This window comes from Nerophis lumbriciformis, linkage group LG06 (assembly GCF_033978685.3).
Source record: "Nerophis lumbriciformis linkage group LG06, RoL_Nlum_v2.1, whole genome shotgun sequence".
NCBI lineage: Eukaryota > Metazoa > Chordata > Actinopteri > Syngnathiformes > Syngnathidae > Nerophis > Nerophis lumbriciformis.
In genome coordinates, this window is record NC_084553.2 from 337573 (window position 1) to 352500 (window position 14928).

A 14928-nucleotide genomic window follows, 5' to 3' on the forward strand; every position below is an offset into this window, starting at 1 on the left:
GTTCTGATGGTAGCTCTGACCTGATGACTAAGCAAAACAAAATGTGGTTTTGACTTACAGGATTAAAAATGAGGTCCATCTCCAGCGTGACGCTCCCCTTGGTCAGAGCGCCCAGGTCGTCCTTCTTCAGAGGCAAGGTGACCTGCTGCCCCCCGCGGATCTGCCAGGGACACAAAAGGTCACGGGGGTCAGCGACCGGGCGGTGAACCGGGCCGCCAGTCACGCCGCATCACGTCTCGGCGAGCGCTGGCGTGACTGGCGGCGTGCAGCGAGGCGCTTTGTACCGAGAGCAGCGGCAGGGCCACTTTCCCCAGGAAGTCTGGAGCTTTGTCTCCATCCTCGTCAAAGATGGTGAGCAGCAGGACCTCGTGGACGTCTCTGACCGGACTGTGGAGACCAGAGACCAGACGTGGACCGTCAGACCTTGGCACACATTCTTACGTGGCCAAAATAATACTCTACATTTAAAATGCTTTTAACTTCACATTAAATGACTATAAATATATTTTTTTAATTTCAATTAAACTGAGTATTTTATTATAGCTATACATCATTTCAATTAAATAATGATTGAAATTAATTTAATTATAATAACTAAACACAATTAAATAAAAATAAATCATTGTAAAATAAATACATTATTTGAAATGATTGAAATAAATTAAATAAAAATTACTGAACACAATTAAATAAAAATAAATAATTGTAAAATAAATACATAATTGTAAATAAAGATTGAAATAAATAAAATAAAAATAACTTAACACAATTAAATAAAAATAAATAAATAATTTGGAATGATTGAAATAAATGTAATAAAAATAACTAAACACAATTAAATAAATTAAATCATTGTAAAATAAATACATTATTTGAAATGATTGAAATAAATTAAATAAAAATTACTGAACACAATTAAATAAAAAATAAATAATTGTAAAATAAATACATAATTTTAAATAAAGATTGAAATAAATTAAATAAAAATAACTTAACACAATTAAATAAAAATAAATAAATTATTTGGAATGATTGAAATAAATGTAATAAAAATAACTAAACACAATTAAATAAAAATAAATAACTGTAAAATAAATACATAATTTCAAATAATGATTTAAATAAATGTAATAAAAATAACTTAACACAATTAAATAAAAATAAATAAATTATTTGGAATGATTGAAATAAATGTAATAAAAATAACTATACACAATTAAATAAAAATAAATAACTGTAAAATAAATACATAATTTCAAATAATGATTGAAATAAATGTAATAAAAATAACTGAACACAATTAAATAAAAATAAATAATTGTAAAATAAATACATAATTTTAAATAAAGACTGAAATAAATTAAATAAAAATAACTTAACACAATTAAATAAAAATAAATAAATTATTTGGAATGATTGAAATAAATGTAATAAAAATAACTAAACACAATTAAATAAATTAAATCATTGTAAAAATAAATACATTATTTGAAATGATTGAAATAAATCAAATAAAAATTACTGAACACAATTAAATACAAATAAATAATTGTAAAATAAATACATCATTTTAAATAAAGATTGAAATAAATTAAATAAAAATAACTTAACACAATTAAATAAAAATAAATAAATTATTTGGAATGATTGAAATAAATGTAATAAAAATAACTAAACACAATTAAATAAATTAAATCATTGTAAAATAAATACATTATTTGAAATGACTGAAATAAATTAAATAAAAATACTGAACACAATTAAATAAAAATAAATAATTGTAAAATAAATACATAATTGTAAATGAAGATTGAAATAAATTAAATAAAAATAACTTAACACAATTAAATAAAAATAGATAAATTATTTGGAATGATTGAAATAAATGTAATAAAAATAACTAAACACAATTAAATAAAAAATAAATAACTGTAAAATAAATCCATCCATCCATCCATCCATCCATTTTCTACCGCTTATTCCCTTTGGGGTCGCGGGGGCGCTGGAGCCTATCTCAGCTACAATCGGGCAGAAGGCGGCGTACACCCTGGACAAGTCGCCACCTCATCGCAGGGGGTGTAAAATAAATACATAATTTAAAATGATGATTTAAATAAATCCAATACATATAACTAAACACAATTAAATGCAAATAAATAACTGTAAAATAAATACATAATTTCAAATAATGATTGAAATAAATGTAATAAAAAGAACTTAACACAATTAAATAAAAATAAATACATTATTTGGAATGATTAAAATAAATGTAATAAAACATAACTAAACACAATTAATTAAAAATAAATAACTGTAAAATAAATCCATCCATCCATCCATCCATTTTCTACCGCTTATTCCCTTTGGGGTGGCGGGGGGCGCTGGAGCCTATCTCAGCTACAATCGGGCAGAAGGCCGCGTACACCCTGGACAAGTCGCCACCTCATCGCAGGGCGTAAAATAAATACATAATTTAAAATGATGATTTAAATAAATCCAATACATATAACTAAACACAATTAAATGCAAATAAATAACTGTAAAATAAATACATAATTTCAAATAATGATTGAAATAAATGTAATAAAAATAACTTAACACAATTAAATAAAAATAAATAAATTATTTGGAATGATTGAAATAAATGTAATAAAAATAACTAAATACAATTAAATAAAAATAAATAACTGTAAAATAAATCCATCCATCCATCCATCCATCCATTTTCTACCGCTTATTCCCTTTGGGGTCGCGGGGGGCGCTGGAGTCTATCTCAGCTACAATCGGGCAGAAGGCGGGCTACACCCTGGACAAGTCGCCACCTCATCGCAGGGCGTAAAATAAATACATAATTTAAAATGATGATTTAAATAAATCCAATACATATAACTAAACACAATTAAATGCAAATAAATAACTATAAAATAAATCCATCCATCCATTTTCTACCGCTTATTCCCTTTGGGGTGGCGGGGGGCGCTGGAGCCTATCTCAGCTACAATCGGGCAGAAGGCCGCGTACACCCTGGACAAGTCGCCACCTCATCGCAGGGCGTAAAATAAATACATAATTTAAAATGATGATTTAAATAAATCCAATACATATAACTATCCATCCATCCATTTTCTACCGCTTATTCCCTTTGGGGTCGCGGGGGGCGCGGGAGCCTATCTCAGCTACAATCGGGCGGAAGGCGGGGTACACCCTGGACAAGTCGCCACCTCATCGCAGGGCGTAAAATAAATACATAATTTAAAATGATGATTTAAATAAATCCAATACATATAACTAAACACAATTAAATGCAAATAAATAACTGTAAAATAAATACATAATTTCAAATAATGATTGAAATAAATGTAATAAAAATAACTTAACACAATTAAATAAAAATAAATAAATTATTTGGAATGATTGAAATAAATGTAATAAAAATAACTAAATACAATTAAATAAAAATAAATAACTGTAAAATAAATCCATCCATCCATCCATCCATCCATTTTCTACCGCTTATTCCCTTTGGGGTCGCGGGGGGCGCTGGAGTCTATCTCAGCTACAATCGGGCAGAAGGCGGGCTACACCCTGGACAAGTCGCCACCTCATCGCAGGGCGTAAAATAAATACATAATTTAAAATGATGATTTAAATAAATCCAATACATATAACTAAACACAATTAAATGCAAATAAATAACTATAAAATAAATACATAATTTCAAATAATGATTGAAATAAATGTAATAAAAAGAACTTAACACAATTAAATAAAAATAAATAAATTATTTGGAATGATTGAAATAAATGTGATAAAAATAACTAAACACAATTAAATAAAAATAAATAACTGTAAAATAAATCCATCCATCCATCCATCCATTTTCTACCGCTTATTCCCTTTGGGGTCGCGGGGGGCGCTGGAGCCTATCTCAGCTACAATCGGACGGAAGGCGGGCTACACCCTGGACAAGTCGCCACCTCATCGCAGGGCGTAAAATAAATACATAATTTGAAATGATGATTTAAATAAATCCAATACATATAACTAAACACAATTAAATGCAAATAAATAACTGTAAAATAAATACATAATTTCAAATAATGATTTAAATAAATGTAATAAAAAGAACTTAACACAATTAAATAAAAATAAATAAATTATTTGGAATGATTGAAATAAATGTAATAAAAATAACTAAATACAATTAAATAAAAATAAATAACTGTAAAATAAATCCATCCATCCATCCATCCATTTTCTACCGCTTATTCCCTTTGGGGTCGCGGGGGGCGCTGGAGCCTATCTCAGCTACAATCAGGCAGAAGGCGGGGTACACCCTGGACAAGTCGCCACCTCATCGCAGGGCGTAAAATAAATACATAATTTAAAATGATGATTTAAATAAATCCAATACATACAACTAAACACAATTAAATGCAAATAAATAACTGTAAAATAAATACATAATTTCAAATAATGATTGAAATAAATGTCATAAAAATAACTTAACACAATTAAATAAAAATAAATATTTGTATTAAATAGCAAGAAAATTAATTACATAAAAATACACTCAAACCTCTTAAAAAGGAACATGTAAATGTTGAGATGATAAAGTACAGGAATGGAGAACTATGACACTTATTAATATAATAATCTATTTTCAGAATATGCATATTTAAATTAAACATACGTGTGCATATATGAGTTGTTTTTGTAGGTGATTACATAAATTCATTGTATTAAGCAATTAATAACTGAAATAAATTAAATACAAATACATTACAATAAATGTAATTAATACTTAAATAATTGTATAAAAAAAATACAATTGAAACTCCATGTGAATGTTGAGATGATAAAGTATAGTAAAGGAGAACTATGACACTTATTAATATTCCATCCATCCATGGATGGACGGATGGACTTATTAATATAATAAATATATTTTTACATTATAAATGATGCATTTTGTCTATTTAAATTAAACTGAGTACATGCATGTGTGTACTGTTTTATTAGATCACTAAGAAGTTAATTATATTAAATAAAAAATAATAGAAATAAATATAATAAAAAAATAATTAATTGAATTTGATGAAATTGTTATTTTTACCTTTTTATTAAATAATTGTATTAAAAAATACACTTGAACCTCCTTAGAAAGTATATGTGAATGTTTGACAACAATGCCACTAATTAATGTAAAACACATATATTTTTATATTATGAATGTATATTTTAAATTAAAAAAACAATTTTTTTTTAGATTATAAATTATTCAATTACATTTTTAAAGGAATGGACAACAAGGCCATTAATTAATCCACAAAATATCACAAGATGCAAGCACGCCCCCTGGTGGCGACATGCAGCATCACAACAACAAACACTTAAATGTAATGACTATGATGTAGAATCATGTGATTACGTCATTAAATGTAATGACTATGATGTAGAATCATGTGATTATGTCATTAAATGTAATGACTATGATGTAGAATCATGTGATTAAGTCAATAACAGAAGAAGAAGAAAGTAAGAAAGATGACTGACAAGGTGAAGACTTGGTTCCACTCAGGGTGGAGGTTCTTGTAGATGGTGTGGGTCTGCAGGCGGTCGTTGACCAGCTCCAGTACACAGAAGGGGTCACTCTTACCTGCACGGAACACACACACACACAGTGACATCCCATAATACTTTGTGGCAAGGTGTGATCTACCGTTCAAATCAGCCGCCAGCAGATCCGACGCCTTGATGACCTTGACTTGAAGGACGCCCACGTCGGCCATGTTCTCCAGGGACCTTTGAAGACTCTGCAAGAACAACGCCGTCATTAAAGCTGGGGCCTTCAAAATAAAAGCACACGAGTGCGCACAAGACGAGTTGCTTCAGTCCAAACCTTAAATGAGGACGTCTTGATGTGTCCCAATACTTGTGTCCATGTTTACAATGAATAGACCTGTGTGACGTCATCTTATTGCAAATATTGAAATAACACGCACATTCCTTTGTTTCTGGCTAACTATCATAGTTTTTCAGGGGCTAGTTATGAATAATAACACACTAATAAATAACAGTTACGTTAATAACATAACAATATAAACACAAAACTACAATAGTTAATAACATATAAACTATAATAGTTAACATAAAAACTAATAGTAATTAAAATAAAAACTATAATAGTTAATAAATAAAAACTATAATAGTTAATAAAATAAAAACTGTAAGTTAATTAAAAAAGTATAATAATAATTAAAATAAAAACTAATAGTTAATAAATAAAAACTATAATAGTTAATACATTAAAACTATAATAGTAAATCAAATAAAAACTATGATAGTTAATAAAATAAAATCCAATAGTTACTAAATAAAAACTATAATGTTTATAAAATAAAAACTATAGTAGTAATTAAAATAAAAACTATAATAGTTAATAAATAAAAACTATAATAGTTGATAAAATAAAAACTGTAAGTTAATTAAAAAAGTATAATAATAATTAAAATAAAAACTAATAGTTAATAAATAAAAACTATAATAGTTAATAAATTAAAACTATAATAGTAAATCAAATAAAAACTATGATAGTTAATAAAATAAAAACTAATAGTTACTAAATAAAAACTATAATGTTAATAAAATAAAAACTATAGTAGTAATTAAAATAAAAACTATAATAGTTAATAAATAAAAACTATAATAGTTGATAAAATAAAAACTAAGTTAATTAAAAAATATAATAATAATTAAAGTAAAAACTAATAGTTAATAAATAAAAACTATAATAGTTAATAAATTAAAACTATAATAGTAAATCAAATAAAAACTATAATAGTTAATAAAATAAAAACCAATAGTTACTAAATAAAAACTATAATGTTAATAAAATAAAAACTATAGTAGTAATTAAAATAAAAACTATAATAGTCAATCAAATAAAAACTATAATAGTTAACACAAAGCTATAAAGTTAATAAAATGTGATTAAAATAAAAACTAATAGTTAATAAAATTAAAACTAATAGTTGATAAAATATAAACCAAAATGGTAGTTAAAATAAAAACCATACCAGTAAATAAAATAAAAACTATAATAGTTAACACAAAGCTATAATGTTAATAAAATGTATATAAAATAAAAACTAATAGTTAATACAATTAAAATTAATAGTTGATAAAATATAAACCAAAATGGTAGTTAAAATAAAAACTATACCAGTAAATAAAATAAAAACTATAATAGTTAATAAAATGAAACTATAATAATTAACAAATTAAAACTATAATAGTTAATAAATTAAAAACTATAAGTTACTAAATAAAAACAATAATTTAATAAAATAAAAACTATAATATTAATAAAAAAAACTATAACAGTTAATAAATTAAAAACTATAAGTTACTAAATAAAAACAATCATTTAATAAAATAAAAACTATAATAGTAATAAAAAAAACTATAATAGTCAATAAAATAAAAACTTAAATAGGTGACAATAAATCCCTTAAATAGATGACAAAAAAATCACTTAAAAATGTGACAAAAAATCACTTTACAAAGGGGCAAAGAATCACTTAAAAAGGTGACAATAAATCACTTAAATATGTGACAATAAATCACTTAAAAAGGTGACAATGAATCACTTAAAAGATGACAATATTGAAATAACACGCACATTCCTTTGTTTCTGGCTAACTATCATAGTTTTTAAGTTAAGGGGCTGGTTATGAATAATAACACACTAATAAATAACAGTTACGTTAATAACATAACGACAATATAAACACAAAACTACAATAGTTAATAACATATAAACTATAATAGTTAACATAAAAACTAATAGTAATTAAAATAAAAACTATAATAGTTAATAAATAAAAACTATAATAGTTAAAATAAAAACTGTAAGTTAATTAAAAAAGTATAATAATAATTAAAATAAAAACTAATAGTTAATAAATAAAAACTATAATAGCTAATAAATTAAAACTATAATAGTAAATCAAATAAAAACTATAATAGTTAATAAAATAAAAACCAATAGTTACTAAATAAAAACTATAATGTTAATAAAATAAAAACTATAGTAGTAATTAAAATAAAAACTATAATAGTCAATAAAATAAAAACTATAATAGTTAACACAAAGCTATAATGTTAATAAAATGTAATTAAAATAAAAACTAATAGTTAATCAAATTAAAACTAAGAGTTGATCAAATATAAACCAAAATGGTAGTTAAAATAAAAACTATACCAGTAAATAAAATAAAAACTATAATAGTTAATAAAATAAAAACTATAAGTTAATTAAAAAATATAATAATAATTATAGGCTCCTCTCTGAGCTGCCACCTTAACGTGGTAGAGGAGTTTGCGTGTCCCAATGATCCTAGGAGCTATGTTGTCCGGGGGCTTCTATGCCCCCTGGTAGGGTCTCCCAAGGCAAACTGGTCCTAGGTGAGGGATCAGACAAAGAGCAGCTCGAAGACCTCTATGAAGAACACGAACAAGGAACCCAGATTTCCCTCGCCCGGACGCGGGTCACCGGGGCCCTCCTCTGGAGCCAGGCCCGGAGGTGTGGCACGATGGCGAGCGCCTGGTGGCCGGGCCTGTCCCCATGGGGCCCGGCCGGGCACAGCCCGAAGAGGCAACGTGGGTCCCCCCTCCAATGGGCTCACCACCCATAGCAGGGGTCATAGAGGTCGGGTGCGATGTGAGCTGGGCGGAAGCCGAAGGCAGGGCACTTGGCGGTCCGATCCTCGGCTACAGAAGCTAGCTCTTGGGACGTGGAACGTCACCTCGCTGGGGGGGAAGGAGCCTGAGCTAGTGCGTGAGGTGGAGAAGTTCCGGCTAGATATAGTCGGACTCACTTCGACGCACAGCAAGGGCTCTGGAACCAGTTCTCTTGACAGGGGCTGGACTCTCTTCCACTCTGGCGTTGCCAGCAATGAGAGGCGACGGGCTGGGGTGGCAATTCTTGTTTCCCCTCGGCTCAAAGCCTGCACGTTGGAGTTCAACCCGGTGGACGAGAGGGTAGCCTCCCTCCGCCTTCGGGTGGGGGGACGGGTCCTGACTGTTGTTTGCGCTTACGCGCCCAACGGCAGTTCAGATTACCCACCCTTTTTGGATTCACTCGAGGGAGTACTGGAGAGTGCTCCCCCGGGTGATTCCCTCGTTCTACTGGGGGACTTCAACGCTCATGTTGGCAACGACAGTGAAACCTGGAGAGGCGTGATTGGGAAGAATGGCCGCCCGGATCTGAACCCGAGTGGTGTTTTGTTATTGGACTTTTGTGCTCGTCACGGATTGTCAATAACAAACACCATGTTCAAACATAAGGGTGTCCATATGTGCACTTGGCACCAGGACACCCTAGGCCGCAGTTCCATGATCGACTTTGTAGTTGTGTCATCGGATTTGCGGCCTCATGTTTTGGACACTCGGGTGAAGAGAGGGGCGGAGCTTTCTACCGATCACCACCTGGTGGTGAGTTGGCTGCGATGGTGGGGGAGGATGCCGGACAGACCTGGCAGGCCCAAACGCATTGTGAGGGTTTGCTGGGAACGTCTAGCAGAGTCTCCTGTCAGAGAGAGTTTCAATTCCCACCTCCGGAAGAACTTTGAACATGTCACGAGGGAGGCGCTGGACATTGAGTCCGAGTGGACGATGTTCCGTACCTCTGTTGTCGGGGCGGCCGATTGGAGCTGTGGCCGCAGGGTAGTTGGTGCCTGTCGTGGCGGTAATCCTAGAACCCGTTGGTGGACACCGGCGGTGAGGGATGCCGTCAAGCTGAAGAAGGAGTCCTATCGGGTTCTTTTGGCTCATGGGACTCCTGACGCAGCAGACAGGTACCGACAGGCCAAGCGGTGTGCGGCTTCAGCGGTCGCGGAGGCAAAAACTCGGACATGGGAGGAGTTCGGTGAGGCCATGGAAAAAGACTTCCGGACGGCTTCGAAGCAATTCTGGACCACCATCCGCTGCCTCAGGAAGGGGAAGCAGTGCAGTGTCAACACCGTGTATGGTGGGGATGGTGCTCTGTTGACCTCGACTGCGGATGTTGTGGATCGGTGGAGAGAATACTTCGAAGACCTCCTCAATCCTACCAGCACGTCTTCCTATGAGGAAGCAGGGCCTGGGGAATCTGTGGTGGGCTCTCCTATTTCTGGGGCTGAGGTTGCCGAGGTAGTTAAAAAGCTCCTCGGTGGCAAGGCCCCGGGGGTGGATGAGATCCGCCCGGAGTTCCTTAAGGCTCTGGATGTTGTGGGGCTGTCTTGGTTGACAAGACTCTGCAACATCGCGTGGACATCGGGGGCGGTACCTCTGGATTGGCAGACCGGGGTGGTGGTTCCTCTCTTTAAGAAGGGGAACCGGAGGGTGTGTTCCAACTATCGTGGGATCACACTCCTCAGCCTTCCCGGTAAGGTCTATTCAGGTGTACTGGAGAGGAGGCTACGCCGGATAGTCGAACCTCGGATTCAGGAGGAACAGTGTGGTTTTCGTCCTGGTCGTGGAACTGTGGACCAGCTCTATACTCTGGGCAGGGTCCTTGAGGGTGCATGGGAGTTTGCCCAACCAGTCTACATGTGCTTTGTGGACTTGGAGAAGGCATTCGACCGTGTACCCCGGGAAGTCCTGTGGGGAGTGCTCAGAGAGTATGGGGTAACGGACTGTCTTATTGTGGCGGTTCGCTCCCTGTATAATCGGTGTCAGAGCTTGGTCCGCATTGCCGGCAGTAAGTCGGACACGTTTCCAGTGAGGGTTGGACTCCGCCAGGGCTGCCCTTTGTCAACCATTCTGTTCATAACCTTTATGGACAGAATTTCTAGGCGCAGTCAGGGCGTTGAGGGTATCTGGTTTGGTGGCTGCAGGATTAGGTCTCTGCTTTTTGCAGATGATGTGGTCCTGATGGCTTCATCTGGCCAAGATCTTCAGCTCTCACTGGATCGGTTCGCAGCCGAGTGTGAAGCGACTGGGATGAGAATCAGCACCTCCAAATCCGAGTCCATGGTTCTCGCCCGGAAAAGGGTGGAGTGCCATCTCCGGGTTGGGGAGGAGATCTTGCCCCAAGTGGAGGAGTTCAAGTACCTCGGAGTCTTGTTCACGAGTGAGGGAAGAGTGGATCGTGAGATCGACAGGCGGATCGGTGCGGCATCTTCAGTAATGCGGACGCTGTATCGATCCGTTGTGGTGAAGAAGGAGCTGAGCCAGAAGGCAAAGCTCTCGATTTACCGGTCGATCTACGTTCCCATCCTCACCTATGGTCATGAGCTTTGGGTCATGACCGAAAGGACAAGATCACGGGTACAAGCGGCCGAAATGAGTTTCCTCCGCCGGGTGGCGGGGCTCTCCCTTAGAGATAGGGTGAGAAGCTCTGCCATCCGGGGGGAGCTCAAAGTAAAGCCGCTGCTCCTCCATATCGAGAGGAGCCAGATGAGGTGGTTCGGGCATCTGGTCAGGATGCCACCCGAACGCCTCCCTCGGGAGGTGTTTCGGGCACGTCCGACCGGTAGGAGGCCACGGGGAAGACCCAGGACACGTTGGGAAGACTATGTCTCCCGGCTGGCCTGGGAACGCCTCGGGATCCCCCGGGAGGAGCTGGACGAAGTGGCTGGGGAGAGGGAAGTCTGGGCTTCCCTGCTTAGGCTGCTGCCCCCGCGACCCGACCTCGGATAAGCGGAAGAAGATGGATGGATGGATGGATGGACATTAAAACTAAAATAGTTAATAAATTAAAAACTATAAGTTACTAAATAAAAACTATAATTTAATAAAATAAAAACTATAATAGTTAATAAAATGAAACAATAATAATTAACAAATTAAAACTATAATAGTTCATAAATTAAAAACTATAAGTTACTAAATAAAAACAATCATTTAATAAAATAAAAACTATAATAGTAATATAAAAACTATAATAGTCAATAAAATAAAAACTTAAATAGGTGACAATAAATCCCTTAAATAGGTGACAAAAAATCACTTAAAAATGTGACAAGAAAATCACTTTACAAAGGGGCAAAGAATCACTTAAAAAGGTGACAATAAATCACTTAAATATGTGACAATAAATCACTTAAAAAGGTGACAATGAATCACTTAAAAGATGACAATATTGAAATAACACGCACTTTCGTTTGTTTCTGGCTAACTATCATAGTTTTTAAGTTAAGGGGCTGGTTATGAATAATAACACACTAATAAATAACAGTTATGTTATTAACATAACGACAACATAAACACAAAACTACAATAGTTAATAACATATAAACTATAATAGTTAACATAAAAACTAATAGTAATTAAAATAAAAACTATAATAGTTAATAAATAAAAACTATAATAGTTAATAAAATAAAAACTATAAGTTAATTAAAAAATATAATAATAATTAAAGTAAAAACTAATAGTTAATAAATAAAAACGATCATAGTTAATAAATTAAAACTACAATAGTAAATCAAATAAAAACTATAATAGTTAATAAAATAAAAACTAATAGTTACTAAATAAAAACTATAATGTTAATAAAATAAAAACTATAATAGTTAAGACAAAGCTATGTTAATAAAATGTAATTAAAATAAAAACTAATAGTTAATAAAATTAAAACTAATAGTTGATAAAATATAAACCAAAATGGTAGTTAAAATAAAAACTATACCAGTAAATAAAATAAAAACTATAATAGTTAATCAAATAAAAACTATAAGTTAATTAAAAAATATAATAATAATTAAAGTAAAAACTAATAGTTAATAAATAAAAACTATCATAGTTAATAAATTAAAACTATAATAGTAAATCAAATAAAAACTATAATAGTTAATAAAATAAAAACTAATAGTTACTAAATAAAAACTATAATGTTAATAAAATAAAAACTATAATAGTTAACACAAAGCTATAATGTTAATAAAATGTAATTAAAATAAAAACTAATAGTTAATAAAAATTAAAACTAATAGTTAATAAAATATAAACCAAAATGGTAGTTAAAATAAAAACTATACCAGTTAATAAAATAAAAACTATAATAGTTAATAAAATGAAACTATAATAATTAACAAATTAAAACTATAGTAGTTAATCAATTAAAAACGATAAGTTACTAAATAAAAACTATAATTTAATAAAATAAAAACTATAATAGTTAATAAAATGAAACTATAATAATTAACAAATTAAAACTACAACAGTTAATAAATTAAAAACTATAAGTTACTAAATGAAAACTATAATTTAATAAAATAAAAACTATAATAGTAATAAAAAAAAACTATAATAGTCAATAAAATAAAAACTTAAATAGGTGACAATAAATCCCTTAAATAGGTGACAAAAAATCACTTAAAAATGTGACAAAAAAATCACTTTACAAAGGGGCAAAGAATCACTTAAAAATGTGACAATAAATCACTTAAATATGTGACAGTAAATCACTTAAAAAGGTGACAATGAATCACTTAAAAGATGACAATAAATCACTGAAAAATGTGACAATAAATCACTTAAAAATGTGACAATAAATCAGTTAAATAGGTGACAATAAATCGGTTAAATAGGTGACAATAAATCACTTTACAAAGGGGCAAAGAATCACTTAAAAAGGTGACAATAAATCACTTAAATATGTGACAATAAATCACTTAAATATGTGACAATAAATCACTTAAAAATGTGACAATAAATCACTTAAATAGGTGACAATAAATCACTTAAATAGGTGACAATAAATCAGTTGTATGGCATACAGTAGCAACATACAGTGCAAGATGGCGGCTGTGTGTTGAAATGTGTTACTACGGCAACGGTTACTTTTACAGTGTATATCAACAAAAGTCATTAAATGGTGAAAAGTGGTTGCAGACGTGGACTCAGAGGACGGCGAGTGAGACTTTCAGATGGTGGAGCGCAGTCAAAGACAACATTTGTACTGGCGCATGAATTCCTGGCAGGAAGTGAGAATGTTGTGGACTTCCTGTACCAGCAAATGAATAAAGGCCTGCTATTCTTCTACAAGACAAGACGGCCGCCACTCACGTAGTTGTCCAGCTGGTTCTGACGCTGGCCGGGAAGGTCCAGGGGTGCGGCGCCGAGGTCCGAGACGGCCACGCCGCTGCAGGCGCCGAGCTTGACCAGGAAGACCAGGCGCCCTCGGCCCTGGTCCAGCGAGAGCGTGAAGACTTGTCTGATGTCCAAGGGGACGCCGGCCAGGTCCACCTCGCACCTGCGGACAGAACCTCCTCAGAACCAGAACCGCCAGGCGTGATGAAGGCGTTTCCTCACGTTCCCAAACACTCCTCTGCCCGCCGTCCCTCTTTGGACCAGAGCTCCGCCTCCAGGACGCTGGGAGTGTCCGGGAAGAGGTTGAAGGTGAAGCGCTCCCTCCACTGAGGCCGGGGTGAGCCGCACCGGTCCTGCAGGGCGAGTGGCGTGTGAGCGCGCCGGTCGAGAGCGGGAGGGGGCGGGGCCTACCATGCTCTTGAAGCGCTGCTCTCCCAGGCGGAAGCGCACAAACACCTGGCCGCCGTGCGCCTCGGCCGGCACGTCCTGAGACTCCACCACCGTCACCGTGGCAACCGCGCTCCAAAGCTGACTCCTCCTCCCGGACTCGGACAGACGGGAACTCTGGGGAGAAGAAGAGCGTCAGGTACACCTGCACCGCCTCCACATATTGCCTAGCAACCAGCCACGCTACACTTTCCTGCCTGCTCAAACAAAACATCCCCGTGTAGTTTGCTGTTGCCGCCACTAGGTGGCAGGAGCTGACTTTGCAGAATCCAGCAGCTTCATGTCGCTCTGCATGCGCTATAAAAATGATGCCACTTCGTGTGACTTTCATCCTCAACACAGGAGTGTCCAACTCTTTTTTAATTGGGGGCCACATGTAAATATTCATGAATATTAATATTT

General features: G+C 34.1%; 1 protein-coding gene across 3 annotated transcripts in view; it reads right to left on the reverse strand.

The window, feature by feature from the left end:
• The window catches only part of LOC133608399 (multiple C2 and transmembrane domain-containing protein 2-like), a 130762-nt gene that overhangs the window by 36145 nt on the left and 79689 nt on the right, over positions 1–14928 (reverse strand). For all 3 annotated transcript variants that reach the window (XM_061963606.2, XM_061963607.2, XM_061963605.2), the window contains 7 exons: positions 14491–14643; positions 14302–14432; positions 14056–14242; positions 5723–5816; positions 5557–5659; positions 285–387; positions 59–160 (listed from right to left, as the gene is read on the reverse strand). In XM_061963606.2, the coding sequence (XP_061819590.1) occupies positions 59–160; positions 285–387; positions 5557–5659; positions 5723–5816; positions 14056–14242; positions 14302–14432; positions 14491–14643 (873 nt within the window). The remainder of the gene's footprint in view (positions 1–58; positions 161–284; positions 388–5556; positions 5660–5722; positions 5817–14055; positions 14243–14301; positions 14433–14490; positions 14644–14928) is intronic.